General features: G+C 27.6%; 2 protein-coding genes across 2 annotated transcripts in view; one reads left to right on the top strand and one right to left on the bottom strand.

Annotated features, from left to right (window-relative positions):
• The first annotated feature begins 6,301 nt into the window (after window positions 1-6,301).
• LOC132947310 (protein takeout-like) overlaps window positions 6,302-24,661 on the top strand; it is a 54,047-nt gene continuing 35,687 nt past the window's right edge. The window contains exon 1 of the mRNA XM_061017570.1: window positions 6,302-6,399. The gene's annotated coding sequence lies outside the window, so the exon portion shown is untranslated. The remainder of the gene's footprint in view (window positions 6,400-24,661) is intronic.
• On the bottom strand, window positions 8,542-16,362 carry LOC132946621 (protein takeout-like). Its single transcript, XM_061016668.1, has 6 exons — window positions 16,106-16,362; window positions 14,958-15,050; window positions 11,145-11,298; window positions 9,270-9,406; window positions 9,022-9,171; window positions 8,542-8,949 (listed from the first exon to the last, which is right to left on the bottom strand). Exons 1-6 carry the CDS (start codon window positions 16,284-16,286, stop codon window positions 8,801-8,803), a joined length of 864 nt encoding a protein of 287 aa, XP_060872651.1. The 5' UTR covers window positions 16,287-16,362; the 3' UTR covers window positions 8,542-8,800.

Below are 24,661 nucleotides of genomic sequence, written 5' to 3'. Positions count from 1 at the left end.
TAATTTTCCCGCCTGCGTACATTCTAGTACCCCGAAATAATATAATCTACTATTTATATATAGGTACGACTGTACGAGTATATAAATTATCAGTTTTATAGTTTCTTCATTCTTGCATATGGTTCCGTGTCCTGAAATTTGAGTGACGGGTGTAGGTATACCTCAAATTTACCTATAGTGCATTGGCGGCGCGAAGTTTATTCTCCGATGAAGGCGGAGCCCACCCTATACTCACCCAAAAAATTTTAGATTATGAGAGGACCAAAGGATTTAGTGGTTTTATGTTAATTTTAGATTCTGAGCAAGGTGAGTGTAGTAATTAAATATAGCATGCTGAATTATTATTAATCACCCAAAATGCAGCCACCCACCGCCCACATACCTATTTTGGTCATGAAGCAGTAGCTTCAATAATAACTACATCGCACCGCCACTGTATAGTGACTTTATTTATAATCAGATAATCTAGTCATTTATATGGATTATTACTAGCTGTATTAGGTAGACTGTATCGGAGGACTTTTCCCGAGGTAAAATGAATCAATCTTTCTATTATTCTCCGTCTTGCTTCAGTTGAAATATATAGATAATGGTATAATATAAACATTAAGCACAATTACAACGATTCATTTTATGATATTCTACTTCTTAATTCTGGACATATTTTTCATGATAATACTAAACACTAGAAGTAGATTCAACTAATGCTTAAAAGCCGACGTCAGACGTAAGTCCAATATAGTTAATATTATTAGTATTCGTCTTAATGTGTTAACATCAAAAATAATATGTTTAGAATACAGAAAGCAAACCATGAAAGTTATCATTGTTATTTGTAATAATTGTGTTCATAAGTATTTAACTTTATGATTTGTTTTTTTTTTTTTTGTTTTAAATGTATTTGTAAACATTTTTACAGGCCACATTTCTATTAATTACAATACATTAATACAGTAATATAATTTACAACCAATGGGCAAACATTTAAATAAACAACGTATCATTCAATTTTTGTATCCAAAAACTAAATCCATGTGTGAGCTACCGGTAACTATATTCTATATTACAGCTTATTAGCCTATAGGAGGCTATATTAATTGAAAAAATAAGCTACATAAACACCTTCCGAGTTCCGAGTCTCAAGGAATCTATATTTGTATAACTTTTATTGAAATAGACAATGGTCCAGTCATTTTTGATTCTATAGACTATAGCGAGGAGATATCAGGATAAACAAAGAAACACTAATTTATGTTTAATATATTATAATATAGTATATTTATTATTTATACAAAAATATTGCTACATAATATTATTTAGAATACTATAGAAACTGTAAATTGATCATCAATTCAATTGACAATTGATTAGTTTTGAAAATAATTTGCAGTAGTGTAAATAATGTGATTAGTGATTACCTACGTAATATTCATACCTTGATGTAAATATGTAATTTTATATCATACTAGATGTAAATGAAATACATTTTTTTCAAGTCATATGTCATACTGGAGCGTGGACAACTGGTCAGATTTAATCAAATTATATTAGGGAACGTTCACACGAATTTTCATATTATTTTATCAAAGCGATGTTATTATTATAATTCTTAACACGTGCTGATTACTAATTCCTACATAATTATTCTTAACTAGGTACCTACCTACGTAATTAATCTGTTTTTGTAATCATAAAATATAAGTAACAACAATATACAAACAAACTACGTATCAAATTGACAGTATGTTATTATAAAACTCCATTTGTAATAATACCTATAGTATTATAATTATTTCCATGTTTTTGACTTTGAAATGACGTTTAATTATAATTTATATAGTACCTATACCTTCCACACGGATAAAACATAACCGTTATTTGTATACTATAAAAAATAGTAGGATTGACCGTATTTTATAATAAATTACTAAGGAATATAGCTATATGGTCAGTCAGATTTACTGAAATATATTAAACCTAGTCATAGTTATTCAAACTGAAATATGCATTTCAAATATGCAATTATGTCATTTTTACTATAATTTTGTAGTGCTAAATACTTTTTAATTTAGTTTGCTTGAAAAATATTTATAGTTATGTTAAACAAGACTTATAGACTATAAGCTTAGTGACAATTACTAAAAGTAATTGAGTATTTATTATTAATAACAGTTGACTGAACTACAATTTGAAATAACTACAACTATAAACTGTAGTACTCATTCCTAATTGATAATTTTTTTAGTAATATATATTTAGGCACTATTATTTATAGTATATAGGTAATTTGCATTCAACTGAATTTTGGATTCTGAGCGGAGCAATGAAAGTATTGATTTTACAATGATGTGTGTTTTTTTATTTATTTTTTTTTTTATTTTTGTGTCTGTCACCACTGTTTGGGGCAGTAAAACTGCTTCGATTTTCTTCAACGGTATCTTGTTTGATGGGAAAGTGAATCTGGTTGGTGCATTCAGGACGTAAACATTTTCAAAAGCGCCGGGAAAAACAACACAAAAATTAAGGGTATGGGAATTTTTACGCAAAATCGGTTTTCAACAAAATTGAATTTGGTTTTTGGTGTAACTCTTAAATAAAATAGCCGTAGATACATGACATTTTCACTGGTTGTTTATATTCACATTTTCGGTCCACGATAAAATGTTCAAAATATTTTGATTTGTTTTTAACTGTGTAGGGCCATTTTCAGTTTCCAATTTTATTAGTTTTTTTTTTCTATAAATGTCAATAAAACTTTATTTGTTGGATAAAAAAGCTTGAAAATTGAATACAAGGCTCCTACTATATTATTACAATGACATTTGAATAATAATAAAAATCCTTAGTCACTGTTTTTTTTAAGCATTTAAAGTTCAAATCTTGACAAAATACGGAAAAATCAAGAAAATTATCAAATTATTTTGAGCGAAGAGTTTATAAAAATTTTTCTTTTTAAATCTAAGTTTGTCTACCTTTATCAAAAAAAAAAATGTCTACAATCAAATTAAATTTTTATGACCTTTTGAAATTCATATTTTTACAATATTATATTCACTCGATTTCTCATGTAGTGGATTTGTTATTTTATTGTTATTCAAAAACGAATAACTGTATATACAAAAAAATTTCACTGAGTGTTTATATTTTCATTTTCTAAACATCATAAAATGTTGAAAATATTTTGACTCTTTTTGAGCTGTTTACGGACATTGTCAGTTTTCAATTTTTTTTCTATAATTGTCAATAAAATGTTATTTGTTGGGTAAAGATGCGTTACAGTTTAATACAATGCTCCTGATATATTGTTACAATAGCAGTTGAAAAATATTAAAAATACATAGGCAAAAAAATACATTTTTTTATAAGTATTTAAAGTTTAAATTTTGACAAAATTTATCAAATTTAAAATTTAATAATTATTTTGTAGTTAAAAATGTATGAAATGTTCAATTTTTATATCTAAGGATTGAAAATTTAAAGTGGTGGGTAAGTGGATATCGCTCTGCTGTACAGTAAGTTTCAAGTGGGTCACTGTAATAGATGGTGTTAAATTTGAATTCAATGATATAATATTATCATTGTATAAGAAAAACGATTCTGAGCGAAAACGGTCAGTCAGACTATGATATTACCAAGTATATTTGATGATATTATTGTGAATAAAGTAATTTATGTATAATATATTTACGTGGAGCATTGTTTTAAATTTTCAATTCTTAGCTATAAAAGTTGAACATTTTATACATTTTTAACTACATAATAATTATTAAATTTTAAATTTAATAAATTTTGTCAACATTTGAACTTTAAATGCTTACAAAAAAAAACTGTGCCTATGTATTTTTTAATATTTTTCAACTGCTATTGTAACAATATATCAGGAGCCTTGCATTAAATTTTCACGCTTTTTTACCCAACAAATAAAATTCTATTGATATTTATAGAAAAAAAAACTAAAAAAATTGAAAACTGACAATGTTCGTAAACAGCTCAAAAAGAGTCAAATTATTTTCAAAATTTTATCATGTATAGAAAATGATAATATAAACATTCAGTGAAATTTTCAAGTATCTACAGTCATACGTTTTTTAATTACAACAAAATAAGAAAATCGTTACATGAGAAATCGAGTGAATATCCAATGTTGTAAAAATATGAACTTCAGATGCTCATAAAAATTTAGTTTGACTTTCTTAAGGACTCTTTTTTTTGCTAAAAGTAGACAAACTTATAAGGAATCTTGTAATAAATTTTCATATCTTAGGTTTGAAAACAAATATTTTTATGAATTCTTAACTCTAAATAATTTGATAATTTTCGTAAATTTTCCATATTTTGTCAAGATTTGAACTTTAAATGTTTAAAAACAAAACTGTGACTAAGGATTTTTAATATTTTTCAAATGTCAATGTAACAATATAGTAGGAGCCTTGTATTAAATTTTCAAGTATTTTTACTCAACAAATAAAGTTTTATTGACATTCATAGGAAAAAAACTAATAAAATTGGAAACCGAAAATGTCCCTAAACAGTTCAAAATAAATCCAAATATTTTGAAAATTTATCGTGTATAGAAAATGCAAATATAAACAACCAGTGAAAATTGCATGTATCTACGGTCATTTTTTTTAAACTTACACCAAAAACCAAAGTCAATTTTGCGTAAAAATTCCCGTTTTTCCTTAATTTTTATTTTGTTTTTCTTGGTGCTTTTGAATTTTGAATTTTGGTACCAAAAGTACCAACTAGATTCACTTTCCCATCGAACAAGATACTGAAGTTGAAAATCGAAGCATTATTTCGACTACTAATCGTGTACACAGACGCAAAAATAAAAAAACACACATCATTGTAAAATCAATACATTCATCGTTCCACTCAGAATCTATAACAAGGTTCCATGTAAATAAGTGATATATAAATTAATTTATTCATTATAATATCATCAAATATATACTTATTGATATTATCATAGGCTGACTGACCGTCTTCGTTCAGAATCGTTTTTCTTATACAATGTTATTATATCATTGAATTCAATTTTAACACTATCCATTACAGTGACCCATTTGTGACCTACTGTACAGCAGAGCGACACCCACTTGCCCACCTTTTTTATAATAAAAATAAATTTAATCAATCCAAATAAAGGTAATGAATCATTATTTTCATCACGCACATTAATAATTACAGACATATTTTTGGTGTTACATGAACTCCATTGATGATTACCCACATCGCATCGACACATTCACATATACATCGCTGTTATTCAAATTATAATTGCCTGCGTATTTATTATACAAATCTATGTCCACTGGCATTATGTGAATCCGTTTCACTCAAAATTAAATAGGATGTTTTATTCATCGTATCCTAACATAAGTGGGAAGGAAAATATATTGTATATTATTATTTATTAACTAAGACGCAACTCGTTCTTGTGAAAATTCACACTGTGAAAATGTGTCTCGTTCTAGAAAATCGCGGGCGCAACTCGAATGTGTTGTACAAAAAACACGAACGCAACTCCGATATCGCTATGTATATTTTCGTATTTTGGGACGCTATTCGTATGCACCCATAGAGGCGTATTTAGACATTTAGTATTAACTACATCGAAAGTGACTAGGCCGCAGAATATTTGGAATCGCGGAGAGTGTAGGAAATATTTGATGTTGATAAATCGGTAAATAGTTCGTGATATAAAAATTAAATATAGGACTGGGATTGACGGTAAAATATTTGTCTCTGTATATTGTAAAATAAGTTATTCTCTAAAAGTGTTTGATTGAGGTGTGTTACCCTGGCACCCCAAGGTCAAAATTTTGACTTGAAAACTGTTTGGTATTATGTAATCTATTATGTAAGTATATAACAATTTGTAACCACAAAAAAAAATTACCAACGACCAACCACAGTTCTTAACTAAGATATCGAGGCACTCAAAATACTGTAAATTTTAAAACTGTTTAAAAATTATTATTATGAGTTATAATAATAATTTTTAACCTTCAGAATGCACAACAATTATTTAATGATAACTCGATCAAAAATGAACTTTCGATAATTCTATCAAATTTCCAATGCATAACAGACACTATTACGTGTCTAGAAAAATCGGGTGTCAATCTTGGAAAAAGTCTAGAATTGGTTCAAAATGTAGAGAATAAATTGAGTGAAGGAGGACGAGGTATTGAATTTGCTAAAGTTAAGCTATCGAAAGTATTATCAAAAAATCCCGGATTATCACAAATAAAAAAAATTTCTGAAATTATAAGTGGAGAAATAAGAAACGACAATGAAGACCTTGCAGAGTTGTCACCAGAAGATATTTCTTGTTTCAAATACGCACCAATTGTGTCAGCAGATGTGGAAAGAAGTTTTTCGAAATACAAGGTAATGCTACGCGACAATCGTAGAAGTTTTCAATTTGATAATTTAAAGGCACATTTTGTTACATCATGTTGGTATTCTTTCAATAATTAATACAAATTTTTATGCTTTATACACATTTAAAAAAATGATATTTAAATTGTATTTTTTTTTTCACTTAATACTATATTTTTTAATTTTTTAATTTTGTATTTTTAAACAATAAATTTTTTTGCATATTATTTGCATATTTTTGAATTTTTGAGTGCATATATATGTGCATATTTAACAAACATTTTTGCATAAAAATCCGGGCCCTAATTATAACTATGACGTGTAATGGACGATGGTGAGTATAAATACTATTATATTTAAGGTTTAATAGCAAATTACAAAGTGAGAAAATAATCTAAATATTATTTATAAAACCAGAATTGTATATTAGGACTCAAGTTTTAGTGAATTTAGATTCTTTTTATTATTTAATTTGTACTTAGAATAAATTTAAAGCTAAATGGCAACTATATAGTATCTACTATCTGGTATACTGGTAGATATAGTATTCATTAGAACACGTCTTCCTGCTATAATTATAAATTATAATTAATAAAATGGATAACTGGTATTATACCACGCACTTGATGAATAATGATAATATACTAATACATTATAAGACTGCACCTAATATACTTTGAAAATAGGTTTATGTGTTTCCTGTTTGTTACTTTGCTGCACACCTATTTTTTTTTTTTTTATAGAATGTCTTGCAATTCGAAATAAGCTAATTTTAATCACTATGAAGAAATATTTATTTTTCTACACAGTTCTTAACAAATATTAGTTTTTTTAATTTGATTAAAATTATTTTATTTTGAAATATACTAAATTTAAGTATAGAATTGTATGAGCATAATTTATATTTCATAATTAGGCAGTAGGAAGTATAAAAATACAATTAATTGTAAATCTTAATGTAAATGTTACAGCATTAAATATACTAAGTTATTAGCTTGCAACAAGATAAAAAAAAAAATTAGTTACATATGAATAATACAATAGTTTTCTTAGATTAAGTTGTACGTATCAATAAGTTTTAGAAATGTGATGATTTTATTGATGTTGTCTTGCATTGGGCTTCGAAGAGGTTGTCAGGCATTTCTGGGCTTTTTCTGGTATCTATAATAAGGTTTCGACAGTAGACAAGTAGATGCTTGACTGTGAGGGGTTATCCGTAGGTTTGGCACATTACAGGGTCTCCTCTGCGCATAAGATGTCCATGGGACATCTTTGAGTGACCAGCTATACGTAGTCTGTTGATAACTATACTTCATCTTTGCGATTTCATGTATGGGGTTTGGGCCAGTATACGGTAATATTTTTTATTCCTCCGAGTTTATTATTAGGTGTACGGCGCCATTCGGATTTCCATAAATTGGTACAATAGGTGCTGACATTCCTATGGATGTCAATGAGTGAGGAGTAGGTGCGTATATCAGTTAAAGGGTTATTGAATGTTTCACGAGCTATACTTTGTCAGCTTCTTCAGGTGACAGGTGACCAGTTCTCCTGGTGTCCATATAAACCATAATATTATGTCCGTGTTGGCTTTTTCAACGATGTTGCTTGTTTTAACTACCAGGGTGCTAAAGTGCAAGTTATATTTCAGATTTTTAAGAGCGCTGAGCGAATCTGTACAAATGTTAATGGTCGAATCGGCTGTTGGATGGTAATAGGTGGACTCGAGGAGTGCAAAAAATTCCGACGTATAGATACTGTTATGGTCTGGTAGTTTGTAGTTTGTACGATCAGGATTGGTCGCCGTTTATTATGATAGCGATCGCAACACCTGAGTTGTTTTTTTACATACGGATTTTTCATAATATTTCGATGGATTTTAATAATAAAATAATAGAAACAAGAGATAGATAGGTAACTAAATATGTGTATTATATCTAAGTAGAACATTATAGGAATCCTTCGTCGAAATACAATATTATTATATCGGAATTAAATATTTTTGAGATTCTTCAGTCTAAAAATCGGGAAACTCATTTTGATGTATATAGTAGATTCGAGTGCACCTAGTCATTACTCATTGAGTAGGTCACTGAAATAATAATATATATGTGTTAAATTTAAAATAGTAAGTAACTAATTATTCGATCATTTTGTTCGTATGCATCAACTTTACGATATCTTATATTTTTACTTCCAAATTCACTTATACACATTTATTAAAGTACTTTACATTCATATTAGGTTCTAAGTAAAAATACATAGTTTATTTAACAATTTTTTCTATTTATTGTGATATTTTTTATCAAAATAGAGCTTATATAATATAAAACAACCATACAAAATTAAATTAATAAATTAAGTAACACACCTATTATTACATAAAAAAAGCTAAGAAATAGAATTCCATTTAGTTGAATATTTTACCATATGGTACTTTGTGGAAAAACTGATGGGTGACTGACTGAAATGCCATCCCTAAAGCTGATTCAAATGCAGGTTGAAGGTCCTTCAAAATCTCCCTCCAATTTTGATTCATAAACATGTTCATATTATTTCCTAAACATGATTATTTTATAAATAATTATACAGCATACTAAACATGCACATAATAAAATATATTATATCAACCTAATAGTTGATCTCCATTAAACAAATTATCCAGCTGTATATAAAGTCTTGATGTACTAAATTTTAATTCTAAAGATTCTAATTCCATGTATTCATCACCTTTCCTTGTAACTGGTTTACCATTTATGTCAATTGATACTTTCAATGCAGCTAAAATTTAAGATTAATAAATCAGATTTATGTACATATTATGTTATCCAGTTGAATTGTTTGCTTATAATAAGTATAACAATAGTCAACGAACTTACCTAAGGTTAAATTGCTTTTTCCTTCGCCTATTATTGGTAGAATGATAATTTTTCCTTGTATATTATACATGCCTTCGAGTACAAGTGGTTCATCAAAATCAGCTTTGAGGTTAAATGTATAATTGTTTATATTCGATCTGTAAGTACAAACAAACATAATATGCGTATGCTATTACTTAAATAATTCAACTAAAATATTTCCAGGGAATTCGTTCTAATGTACATGCATAACGAGCAATGTGCAGGACGCCCACGTGAACCGTGAATTCAAACAAATAATTTATAATATTGATCATTAATTGTATTAAATTTTACCATATTTCGCATATTTTGAAACAATTACAACAATAATCATGATTATATAACAGTTACGGAACAACCAAAAGTAATATTATTGTTTTATTTTTATTTATAATTTTATCTAAAAGATGTTAACTAATATTATTACTTTATTTTCATTATAAATTTATAATTTTATTATTACCTATTTATGAGCCCAAGATGGCACTTGGAATTGCATAGTCCGTTCGCTATCCTATACTTGCATTTATTTGTTTTTTTTGAAGATCTGCATACATGTACACCAATCGTAACCATGCCCTCCTAAATTAGAAAAGGAACTGTAACAATTCTACATCAGAAAACAATTTACGATTGGTAAACAATTATTTGTACAGACCGAAGACGCACCGGGTAAACCAGGTAATTAAATTTCATTGCGAAAGGCAACCAGCTCCTTTTCTAAACTATGATTATGTTATTATTATAACTGTTTTAAAATAATATGCGAAATATGTTAGAATTTAATACAAATAATGGTCAGTATTATAAACAAATTATTCGTTTGAATTCGTGGTCCACATTGCCCGTAACATAGATATTAGATAAGGTATCGAATGTACCTCGTAATTTAGTAGGTCACTGTAATAGCTGTGTAATTAAATTTGAATTTAATAATAATTGATTGCATATTATGAAAAACGAGCGGAGACGGTCCTTCAGCCTATATTTCTAAGGATATTTTATTATATACCTATTTATTATATTGCTATTCGTAATAGATACCTAAGGTATGGTTATTTTTCGCAAATATCAAATAACAGCATACATTATATTATACCTAATAAATAATAATTATAATATTATTTCATACTAGACTACTACTATAGCTGTTATTAACGTATGAGTCAATAAAGATTAAAGACGTATTGAAGAATGGCGTGAATATATAATATATATTTTGAAAATTGTATTGTGTATAGTAAAGAAAAATATAAGTAGGTAGTAATGAAATGTTCGAAGTCCTTACGAATAATATTTTTTAAACTACGCAACAAATTAACTATAGTCGTTATTGTCTAATTTTGTCGGCATTTGAAATTAAAATATCTGTAAAAATGGCGTGTACATAAATTTGAGATTTGACGTCTTGTAAAAACAATTTATGAAGAAATTTGTGAAACTGTGAATACTTGGTAACACAAATTTAGACTTCATATATTTTTTATTAAAAATAACTGCTAATATTCATGATTTTTACCATTTTTGTCAAAAGTTGGAATTCAAACACTATAAAAAATTGTGCTAGAGTATTTTCGATATTTTTAGTTTGCCATTAGAACAACTTGTGTAGAATTTACGATGTTCTACCTAGCTAGATCCAATCCAATTTGCTATCACGGAAACGACTGAAAGCACCTTCAACGTTTTTTATAAGCATTAAAATTAAAATAATTTTTACTGATAAATGTGAGTTGGACACACACGACACACACATACTAAAATAAACTTAATTGTAAAACCAATAGCGCTCCGTTCAGTGCCTAAAAGTTTTACTAGGTAAAGAATATTTTTATGAAATTTGGTATAACTTACTTCATTGATGTTATCTTAATAGACCCAATATTATGTATATAAAGGTCTTTGAAGCTTAGTTTAATGTCTAAGGGACCATTAGATGCACCTTGATTTATATCCATTTGCGATATTATTAAAGGATCAATTGGTATTAGCCCCAAACTTGGTATTCCTAGAAAACATAAAAACCATTTTACCTTGGTTCGTTTATTATTTATCTATTAGAAATGGTGAATTCATCTGTAGAGTTAAATATTTTTAAATAATTATTTAATAATAGGTTTTTTTAAATATAAATGTATTAGTGTATTATAATTTTAAAGTTTGCTTAACTTTTGAATTGTGTTTGTTTTTTTATAATTATTAAAAGTTATGACGTTAATAACAAATTAATTTCTCAAACTATTATTTTATGTATTTTCTAGTTTCAAAGTTCGATAATTTAAAAGTACTGTATAACAGATATATAAACTAAAGTTATTTTGATATCATATTTATTTAAATATAGGTACTTATTTAACTATTAAAACTTTTAAAGGTTTTTAAATTCTGAGAAAAGTAAATTAATTAGCTCATCAGTTTTTGAAACACATCTATTATTTTTATCAATTTAGTATTTTTAAGATGCGGAAGAGGTTGATTTCCCGACAATAATTTTTTATTACATTTACAATAATTTTTACTATACGTAATCAATAACTATTAACATTACAACATTACAACATTACAACATTACAACATTTACAACAATTTTCAAGAATTCTCTTTAATGTGGGGGTTTTTTAAGTACACCCAGAATTAATTTTTAGATGTGATAACTTATAATTGCATTGTTACGTTATACTATACTATTATAAAAAATACACCAATAAATATAATACTATCCCGCGGCGAGGTGAGCTATCGAGAGAAGTGTCCTTACCAGGTATATGAATCCTGTTTGATTTAATACAATATATATATTTCACATTTTTATTATTACACACGTAAAAGGTAACTACATAAATATAAATAAAATACAAACATTACCTACGATAATTATAAATTTTGTTTTAATGCTGTAAATGTATTATGCTTTAAATGATTTTACGGGGTATTGCACGTTCATATATATATATATATATATCGCGTACGAAAAATAAACTACAACATGCCCAGACAGCAATTTTTTGTTTAATAATATTATTATAACATTATAATAACGAATAATATTAGTATAACGTTATTATAATACTATTATAATATAATCATTACAAAATGTTGTCTGGGACGTACACGTTAATCTTTATTTTTCAACTATACCTAAGTACTAGGTATTATGAACTGTGAAAGTAAAATTATAAAAACGTTTATAGGTAGTTAGAGGCGTTTTCAGTATTATTTTTTTCACATTTCTATGCAGGCATCTATTAATTGATTCGTACTGAGAATCTATGAGATGATAAATGATCAGAATTTTGCCATCAGATCATGTATAGTACCTGCAAAATGGTTTGGAAATTTCAACTGAAATTAGTACCCTGTAATACAAACACAATAATGTATTGCTATTACAATGGTAGGTATGTTGTTATGTTGTGCCATCCAAGCGGAAATACATGATTCCCACTATTATTAAGTACTAACGTGTACCTATTGTCCTATTATGGGTAATTTGTTCGGTGACTAAAATGTGTGGTTTGATTATAATTTAGGCTTTAGGGGTATTAAAATATTATTTTCTTTATAATTTAATTATTTAAATAACATTTGTTATATACTGTTTATAGTCACAAGTCTTTACATTTTTACCAGAGTTATACGAGTCATTATTAGTAGTAATGACATGAACATCACTGAACATCTTTATTCATGGTCAAGTTCAAAACACAAACATCTTTGTAATTTATTAGTTTATTACCATGTGTAACCATGTGTTAACCCGTAGCTAGCTCATTGCAAATTTTTGGTAGAAGAGAGGGTAGAAGGGCCGAAATCGGCGGTAATGTTATTCCGTCCACATTACGTTAACGGGCATCTTGCTAATGTCATCACGTACCCGTCTTAAGTCTTCCGGCATTCAAGGCTATAAAAAATGTCATATTGATTGCTATCAGTGTGGCCGGGAGTCTTGGTTCAAGGGCTTATAAAAAAAGTTTTGTTGATAACAATCTTCATGTTCTCAAATTGTCAAAAATGATAAAACATTTTCATAATTAGATGATAATTTAGGTTTATAATAACTGAACAATATATGGAATTTAACTCGTGATCTGAGCCATTTTCAATCAGATTATCTAAAACTGTATTTCGATTCGTGTTTAAAAAAATGTGTTGAACATATTCCAATTCTTTGGTCGAACAACGACTAATGTTAACACAAGTTAATAAAAATGTCTTTACATTATTATGCTGACCGAACTCTGTAACGTAATGTAAATTTTAAGGACACGTAGAAGAGTGACCACGGAAAAATATTACTATACTGATAATTTTTTAGATTTAAGTCAGAAACATGGCCATGTTTTATATTTTTTTTTATATACACCAAGATTCAATTAAATATTCTTAAAAGGTTAGCAGCATGTTAATTGTGTAATATTTTTTTTTTCTATAATTTTACATTATTGATTATTCACGTTGTACAACTGTATTTGATTGATTTTATATAATATTAGTTGAATGTTCATAACAAATTTATTTTATTTTTTTATAATTGGATAAATATCATAAAATAATGAGTAATGACCCTGTTGAATGTTTAAAATATAATTATTATTAATTAACAATGGTTGTTATATTTTACCATTGTTTGAAAACACATATTTGCTTTTGCTTTATTTAAATTTATAATTTGAAAGTAAGTACCCATAAGTAATCTTATATAATATTTATAAAATAAAATAATATTATGCCTGTTTATAATAATAGTTATGCTATGCATTATAATTAATATTAGATATTAATAAATTAATATTATACCTATTAGGGTTACTGTTTACAATACATTTTATATTATTAATTGTACATAGGTAGGTAAATTATAATATTGAATTAAATGTATCTTAGGAGGTAGGAGATACATTGCCGAACTTGCCTAGGTACTATAATATGTGTACCTATATATGTTACTTGCTAAGTTAATTTAATTTAATAAAATTATAATTTATTTTTATAAATAAAAATTCGAAGATTGAATTGTTAAAACTAATATTATTACATTTTTAAAATAAATTAAATCAAGAATTTTTGGGTACCTAAATTTTTATTCCTATAATAAAAAACATATTTTATTTTTAGAATAATTTATTTTTTGAATGTATCCTTTACGATACATAAAAAAAATTACTGAATTTTATGCCTAGAGCTTTCAATAATGTTTTCTTAAACTAAATGTTTGTATTTATGGGTTCAGTAACTCAAAATTAACAAAATAAATTTTTTTGAATAAATTCAAATTTTTACCAATTGGCAGTTATAGGAATAGGGTTGATGAATTCTTATAGTTCAGTGTCTCATTTTTACTGGGAACTACTGATACATACAAATTACGCATTTTACTTTTACAGATATTTTTATGCATTTAATAATTAATATCTTTTATATATACCTATAACGTGTTGAAATTAAATAAGTCATAGGTATCTCTTAAATTCTTTGGTATGCAACGAAAACAACTGCTATACAAAAATATATAATGATATGTTCCGAACGTAACCCAAAACACGTATTTGTTGGCGAGTTTGACTTATATCGTTGTATAAGGTAATGGTCCACAGTTGTAGGTATGTCGTAAATATATTATACAATATGACTTGTGCATAAAGATCTTAGGTAGTAATTTTGACTCACCTTTGACTAAATGCGGTACGGCCGTTTGCAATGCTTGTTGAATACACGAGTTGATGCCGGGCTCATCTCTTTTGCACGCAACGAATCCTTTAGCTGAGAACAATAACAAAAAAAATCATAGTATCCATCTAATCTAACTATATAAATGTGAAATGAAAATCTCTTTACAGGCTAAACTCTGGAACTGCTTATCAGATCTTGTTGATTTTTTTTTTTCAAACGAAAGAGTATATCACGGAGAAGGTTCTTATGAAAGAAAACTTTAGGAAAATACACCGGAAAAGTAGGAAATCTAGATGTCAAAAATACAACAGTGGTGACATTTGTCCAGATAAATATAAACTAAATAATAAAATAAAAATTTAGTTTATTGTTGCAGGTTAAAATAATAATAGTGTATTATATTATACTGGTTGCTATTGGTTAATCGGGCATGTTTGTTGATTTTTATTATTGTTTTTTATATATATAAATGAATGTTTGTGTATAGATCAGTAGATTAGACCACTGGGAAGAAGGGTAATTTAAAAAGGGTTGAATTTATTTATTTTTTTATTCATCGGATTAGGTTAGGTTAGGATTTTGTATTAGTTGATTATATTAATACACCGTGGGTGGAGTTAAGTAAAAACGACAAACTTGGTATAACTTTGATACTTTAGAGTTAAATCATACAGTTACGTAGGTGCAAACAGCACGGGGACCGCGGCCTACCTGACAATATACTGATGCGAATCAGAATTTAGTTATTTATTCCAGGCAACAGAAAAGTTAAGATAAGGTTTGAACACCATACACCGAATATTAAATAACGAATTGAACAGAGTTTGAGTCGTACAGAGTTGGTGCATTAAACGGGCAGCGAAGTGCACGGGATCAGCTAGTACAATATAAGTCACAGTCTGGACGAATCAATGAATAAATCATCGGCGGTCGTTGAAAATATGAAATATTCTGTTCGAGACGGACCGGATGACGGTGTCGTGGACGACTCCTAATATACATAGCCGACGATATAATAATATATTATGGAAATATTATAGGTGAAGTTGGGCGAGGGCGGATAGTAGTTGTTATATGCAACTGCAGGTAAGGGTAGAGGATATCAGCTCTGCGGACGTGTCAGGACGGCATAATATTCAACTTACGTAATTTGACAACGGATGCGGTGGTTCGAGTCGTTTTGGAAATCACGCACACCAGACAGCACAGGGCGACCAGCGCGGCGTCACGTCTCACCATAGCCATGGTACCTATTAAATAATAATTAATATTAAATAATACACTTAAATAATATGGCGTTGGTCGGGCTGGCGCGGCGGTGTTCATTCACGCGGTGCAAAAATGATATTAAAATGTAACCGTTCGACGACAAACTTGGATCTACTGATGCCCGACCGTCGACAACAATCTGGTATATATATATATATATATATGTATATACGCACACATACAATAGAATATACTTTCGATTTTTCGATTATGTATACCCACCCATATTGACCCACCAACACCGAGTGCGTGTGTTTGCCATTATATCGGCGTGCACGTCTTGACCTTATAAGTTACAAAAAATGGTATTGTGTTTCATTGTCATGGGTATACACCCGACAGTCCGGTTCCAGTATATAATGATGATTATTATTTCAGTTCGGCTGGGTGACTTCTGAAATTGGACAACTAAAAATATAATATGTCCAGGAAGACGGATATATTATTTGGATATTGTATTCAACATAATCATACTATTATTCTCTTAACGTGGTTTTGTGTGCCATACCATTATGGCTGTACAATAATTAATGAAAATTCTTTATCTCTATAGCAATTAAATATCTTTTCACATTCCTAGTCCAGAAAATGGTATTCAAAATATTTTTCAATAATAGTATTTAGTCAATGTAACTAAGCTTAGTAAGCATCAGGCATTGAGTACTCATTAAAAGAGATAAATTCGTAAAATAAGTGTTCTAATTAAATACTTCCTTATTCTACCTACAACAGAGCCATAAGTCTTTTCAATTATCCTTCATCATTACCTGCTTTAGAATAATTTATGAAGACTGATTATATGCTTCTATTAGTATTTATTTTTTATTCTCTGAAAATAAAAAATAACCCATTTAATTTGATTGTAACTATCCACTATCCAGTACGCATAATTATATAATATGTTATTTATAATTATTAATTACATGCATGATAAAAACTGCTGTGCATAAAGGAAATTATTTCACATTTTTTTTATGATTTTAAATATTGTGTGAATAAAAGTGAAGAACACATAAAATAACCATATACATTCAACTTAATTTTGACTCTATTGGATTTAGACATTTTTAAAACTATATATTTATAACTAGAACGTTTGTACATCATTATACTTGACGTATTGGGTTTCATACAAATATTCATTTAATTTGTAAAGTCTTACATTTTAGTACGTCAACACTTAAGAAGTATTCAAGTATCCATTCACTGTACAATTTTATTACAAGAACACGACCGTTTAAATATTTGTTTATTATAAAAATATATACAGATATATATTTTATATATTATCCTATTTCACCAGTTTATACAAACTTCTACGCATGGACCGAGTAAGTAAAGTATACTAAGCACATATTACAATTTCAATAAATATATTTGTATAAGAAATTACTGAACATAAAATGCATAATCCTTAGTACTTTAGTTGATACATTGGTACCTACATTATGTAGTTATATAATTATTTCTAAGATTCTGTTTATGTTTTTTTATTAATACTTTAAATAAATACTATTATTTTTTTTCAAACAATGCTACTGAAAATAATATATTATACTATTATACATTACTATATAAGTAGGTATACAGGGTGTATCTTATGTCATTGTACGCGGGGTTTTTTTTAACGATTATGGATCGATGACTTAAGATTTCGTTAAAACGAAAAAAGACTTGTTTCTTCATTTTTAACGGGCAATTTTTTTATAACAATTTCAACATTTTTAAACACGCAGGTGTACCAATAGCAAAATCAACTTTATTTTTTCTAACTACCTACTATATTTTTAATGGATTTTGATAGAGCTTTTTTTTCTGAAAATTTTGATAGTTAAATCATCAATTTCGGTTCGCTTGTTTGTAAGTTATGGCCCTCAAAAGTTTAGTAAAATCTGCATTTATACTTTTAATTGAAATACTTGGTATAGGTTTAATTTACAAGAGCTAAGTACATTTTTCTTATAACTATCTTTTTATACACTTAAGTAGTTTAATCGGTAATCTAATGACACTCAAAAAAAAAAAAAACATAAACAAAATTGTTGGCAAACATAGTTCATCATTTTTATTTTAACATACAATCATCAAAATCAATATTATTATTATATTAATTTGTTATTATAGGTAATTGTAATTAATTACTTCACAGTTACTTATCTTACAATATCATAAATTTGGATTCTTTATTAGGTGGCTAAAGTAATAATGGTAAATTGGTAAATTCGATTGTTGACATTAATGTCTTAGGTATGACGTATGAGGGTTAAAAAAAATTGTGTAATGATAAAAATGTAATGTTTTGTGGTGCTCTCCTCGTAGTGGGATAAACTTGAAATTTGAATCATATAGATTATACTTATTGGTAGGTATCGCATGCAAAGTATGAATTTAGGAGTTGAAATTCATAACACTTCTTATTTTTTAGTTTTGGAAATTTAAATTTTATTTCATGCTTTTCCTATCATAAATAATTCCTATCATACTTTTCTTACAATAGCATTAATTTGGATTCTTTATTAGGCGGCTATAAGGACTAAGGTAATAGGTACCTCTAACGGTATTTGATTCTTGTTATAATAATATTAAAAATCTGTAATTAACTTAGATTAAAATTATGCCTAAGTTAGGCTACAAACTAGTTAGGTTACAAACCTATAATAAGATTGACTATTTATCTAAATGTCTTACAAATAGTTTATTTTAAATCGATTATTAAATAATTCTTAAAGAATTTCAACTGCTAAATTCATACTTTGCATGCGATACCTACCAATATAGGGAACTTGTGGTTCAAATTTCAAGTTATAAAAGTTAGTTATAAGAAAAATGTATTCAGCTCTTGTAAATTAAACCTATACCAAGTATTTCAATTAAAAGTATAAATGGGGATTTTACTAAACTTTAGAGGGCCATAGTTAACAACCTAGCGAACCAAAATTTGATGATTTAACCATCAACATTTTCAGAAAAATATAGTAGTTGCCATTTGAAAAAATAAAGTTGATTTTGCTATTGGTACACCTGCGTTTGAAATTGTTATAAAAAAATTGCCTGTTAAAAATAAAGATACACGTCTTTTTTCGTTTTAACGAAATCCTAATTCATCGATCCATAATCGTTAAAAAACCCCGCGTACAATGACATAAGATACACTCTGTATAATACAGGTACTCAGTGTGTTAATTAATTGGAATATTTGCGTTAACTCTTGTTAGTTTTCCATGATGTAAAGTTAATATTTTAGTGCAGTTTTATTTTATGTGATGTATATGCCTCCTAATGGCCTCCCTATTACCATTGTTTTCAACAAAAAAAAAAAAAAATGTAAAATATTTTTTGATTTGAAAAAAAAAAATTGATTACTCTTACTCGTGTATTATAAAACCTGATACCGGTTGAAATCGATAATTTAAAATTATCTCCCCACCACGTGACTTTTACTTACTTCTGTAGTTATATAATATGCAATGTTAGCACATGTCTACCAGTAACCAATTAAAAAAAAAAATTCAAAAAAATATATTGAAATTAATAAAAGAGGGAAAGTAGGTAACCGCTCTGCTGTAGTTAGTAGGTACAGACGTACAGTATAGGTGACGTTGCATACGAAAAACGATTCTGAGCGATGAAGGTCTGTCAACCTATATTACTAAGTATTTTTTTACGATATATTTATTACTACTATTATTCTAATAAATTTATTTTACTATTAGTAAATACGGTAAGTTGAATTAATTTTTGCCAAAAACATCCTATTTATTTTATTATTATTTATTTATTATTGTTATTCATTTTTGAGTCCTTTCAGATTTATTGTAGAACGGTGTGAATAGTTAAATGGTATAAATATAGGTAACACCTTAAAAATAATCTAAATGTTTGGTATGTTTTGTTGGTTGACATGTAGAAAATTAATTTAGCATGTTTTCTTAAAATTTGATATAGTAAATGAACGTAAATTTGCTAAGTTATAATTTTATTCGTATGTAATAAAATTTCACAGCTCCGTGTTTGGAACACGCATGTTTTTTACCTTACATTATTTGGGCACCATCTGACCATTTTTTTCTAAAAAATATGTTAATACCTAATTTCATTACAAAAATCCTTGACATATACAACTGATTTGTGGATTAGTTCACGGAGATAATTTTGTACAATATTATAATCAAATAAAAATATTAAATTTAATATCAACGAGTAACGTGCTGTACTGCTGTTAATTGATTCGCATTAGCCATCTATTAAAAACTGAAAACAAAACGTAAAATGTTACAATTTGCAATATTTTTAAAACAGCTCTCATTTATTCAAAATTTAATCAATTTAAACATTTTTTTTTATATATAATATATATATTATTATCATTACGTTACTCTATAAAATGGCTATTTTGAAATTTTGAAAAAACTTTGGCGGAGACAATAAGTACCTGTATGTTTCATTAAAAAAACGACACTACAATATTTACGCTACCTAAGTGTACGGACTGAAATGGATTACTGACTTTGCAATTAATTAACAAACTTATAAATTAAAATATTTGAAAAAATTGGTTTTTGTGTGAGTTAGTTATTTATAAAACGTGTTTACTTACTTATAATAATAAAAAGCAATTTTACAATATTGAATATTTCTATTTTCAAGACAAAACTTTAAAGAATTAATATAAAATAGACATTAATAGTATAATGATATAATAAATTATTATGTCCCAATTAACAACAATAGGGTAGGTACATCAACAAATGTATTTGTTTACAATACCATATATTTAATACAAATATAGATGTTAAAACGAATTTGAGGATTTCAGACCACAGAATGAACGATACCTTCTTGCATAATAAACTAGATACTCATATATTATTCCTCTTCTTTGGGAATAATATACTACCTAACGTGATTGATATTTTTTTAAAGTTGATTCTGAAATCGTCATAATTATTATTCATTAGAAAGCAAATATTTTAACCAAATTAAAGAGATTTGTATAAAGCTGTTGTAAAATAAATACGTCCCTAGGTACCTATATTTCTAAAACCATACATTTATTAAATAAAAATATCTAGTTATTTCTAGTTTACTTACAGTATAGGTACTTTTAATCAATAATTTACATAGTAATTATAAAGCTTTAAAAGTGAGTTAGTATAACTATAGTTTTACTAGTTATCTACGTGCAGGTGTTCTGAAGTTACGATCATACTAAATTATTCCATTGTTGTAATATCAATTTAGCATCTTACAATAATTAATAAACAACCGAAAATGGGGACATCACAGCTAGCACAAGTAAGTAGTGTGTCGACATTATGAAGACACATAGATCAGCATAATTGTAAAACTGATGCACTATTAAACGTATGCTTGAAAGTTGAAACACACAAGACACATATCTCTTGAACCTCAGTGCGCGAGTGTAAACCGTATTGATTGAATAAAGAATTATACTCAAAATATGTCAGCACCTAATTATTTTCTCTTATATTTGTGATATTTAATTTTAAAGACCTTTAAATCATTTTTAACCAGGATTATCAATCATACAATGCACACAACTTCGATATATTGTGCACTATACTTTTGGCTATAAATATTGTATTATTGCTTATGACTCATGAGTTATGGACTATGCAGGTGCTACTTTAAAACTTTTCTATATTTTATGGAAATTACTAATTATCAACAACACCATGAAGGTTTGTGTTTTAAGATTCTGATTCTGATTGAGTGATATGTTTTCATCAGGTACTAACCTAACCTAACCAACGTTATTGTAAAATTATCATAATGTTTTTGATTAATAAATTGTGTCTACGAAAAAATACAGATATTTTCGTAATCTGTTAGGTTAGGTTACTGCTATTAATTATTATTATTACGCTCTACTAGAATGAAAAATGGTAAGTACTTATATGGCAATGATCTATGAGTATGTAAAATGAAAATACTATATTTATTTTTCCTGTATATAATACAACTATATATAATACAATATAATATATTAAAATACTGTTTATAATGTAAGTTTATAGATTACCTACCTACGTGACTTAATTTACTTCGTAGTCAAGAGTACAAGAACGAGGATGTTAAATTTAACTAGGAACCTATTTGGTTTTTACGTTCAAATTTAATGGTTTGCTTTTAGTATGCGGTTTTTCTTGCACGAATAACAGTTTGGTCATTTAATGTTTAAAGTATGTAGAAGTTTGATTTATCACGCGCCTTATGTATATGTTGTGTGATTATTGACTGTACCAACATTAAAACTCATTTAGCAATGAGATATCGTTGTGATACCACTGTTATTATTTAATTTATCTTGTCTCGTATACATTTATAATCTATTTTGCTAATGCATCCCTTAACGGCTTAACAAATTATTAAAAAAAATATTACTTCAATAGAGGTTGGTATAAAAAAAATTGAATAAGCCACGGGCTATTGTGTATTATTTACTTATTACAAAAAAGTAGATTACAGTGTGTAATGTATATGATTACTTCTGGTATGGATTGAGTAATGGTTATAGATATCTGACGAGTGACGAGGCTTCGCAAATTCAGTTTATGAAAAATAATGTTGAGCAAAGATGTTACCGTTATTGAAATAATGTGCTGTACTAAATATAATACATTATAATATAAATCATATAGGTACGCGTTATACTTTTACTAGTTATTTGATTAATCCACTATGGCATTATGAACTTTAATGATTTTGTTTACAATTAATAATTTGTAAGAAACTGAAACAATTATTTTTTTATTTTTTTTTTTATTGATCTTTTTGTAGCTTCGGCGACGTGGGCTATTAGCTTTTAACATTGTTACATTTGTACATTAAATTAGTTTTTGGGAGAAAATTTGGTTGCAATTATGGGGGGGGGGGGGGAGGGGACTTTGTGACTTACGACTAAAGGTTTCTTAAATATATTTTTTAATTTTGGCGGTACTGAGGAATGACATAACTTTTTCGGGTTGACAGTCGGGACCAATTATTTCGTGAAACAATTATAGTTTATCATTATATTAGACAAAAATGTATGAACAAGATATCAACAATATAAACATAAATTCTAAATCATGCTGAAGATCTACACTGCTGAACAATAATTTCACTCACAGGAATCACAGTTCAGGATTAAAATTACGAATCCAAGATTTTTCACTATAGTGAAATATTGGAAAGTTATTCGTATCCTTCTCAACTTTAACACTTCAGGAATGTGTGATATGAGTGTTGAAGTGTCTAACCGTTTTCATATTTATTTCACTACGTAAGAATAAACAGAAATGACAAAAACACATGCTAGGTATTCATCTATAGACTATAACACCTATCAAATGGTAATAAAAATTGATTCTTATCAGCCCGTCCTCACACAAGAGCCATAGAATGACAAAAACATATTTTATTTAAATTATTGAAAAAATATTCCATTAATATTAGGCATTGTCAATTTGTCATAATAGTTAACACAGCAAACATAAATAAATAAAATAATTTATAATTTAAACATTTATTAAGAGTATTATATTTAGTGAAAAACTTATTTTTTTTTAATACCTACTTCAGTTAGTACTTAGTAGTTAGCAGTTAGTAGTTCCGTAAGTTAGTAGTTAGTACCGTTACAGTTATAGTTGTTATAGAATTCTTTGTTTGGAAACATATAATATAATATGTTGTGTTGGTATTATATGTTTATATGTAATCTTTATATATAAATGTGAAAATGAAAACCTTTGAGGTCTATGTTCTCGGAAACTACTGAACCGATCGTTATGATTTTTTTTTTTAAATTGAAGAGCTCATTGTGGAGAAGATTTATGGCATTTGATCGATTCTCTAACTTAATAAACAAAGGAGTTATCAATTATTATAAATAATGGGCTATTACGTAATAATAAATAATAATAATAAATCAGTATTATTCTCAACTCCTATAACCAATACCAACCATTAATAAACAAAAATTGCTATCGTAACTCTCAAAATTCCTGTTTGAGAACCTACCAGGGGTTCCCTTTTTAAATTAGTCTATGACACTCACAAAGAATGTGGCTTTCTATTGGTGAAAGAATTTTCGAAATCGGTTCAGTAGTTCCAGAGATTACCCTCAACAATGGTAACTAACAACTCCTCTTTGTATAACAGTATAGTATATTCGGTGTATAGTATTCAAAATTTATCTTAACTTTTCCGTTTCCCGGAATAAAAATTCTGATACGCAGCAGTACATTATCAGGTAGGCAATCTACCTGCGATAGATCGCGGACCCCGTGCTGTTTGTACGTATGATTTAACTCTAAAGTATCAAAGTTATACCAAGTTTGTCGTTTTTACTTAATATAATCAATTTATACAAAATCCTATTCTAACCTACCGTATACTAAAATCTGATGAATGAAATAAAAAACGAATTT

This window comes from Metopolophium dirhodum, chromosome 6, assembly GCF_019925205.1.
Source record: "Metopolophium dirhodum isolate CAU chromosome 6, ASM1992520v1, whole genome shotgun sequence".
NCBI classification, from domain to species: Eukaryota; Metazoa; Arthropoda; class Insecta; order Hemiptera; family Aphididae; genus Metopolophium; species Metopolophium dirhodum.
Note: the sequence above shows the minus strand (reverse complement) of the source record. Positions and strands in the feature narration are given on the sequence as shown.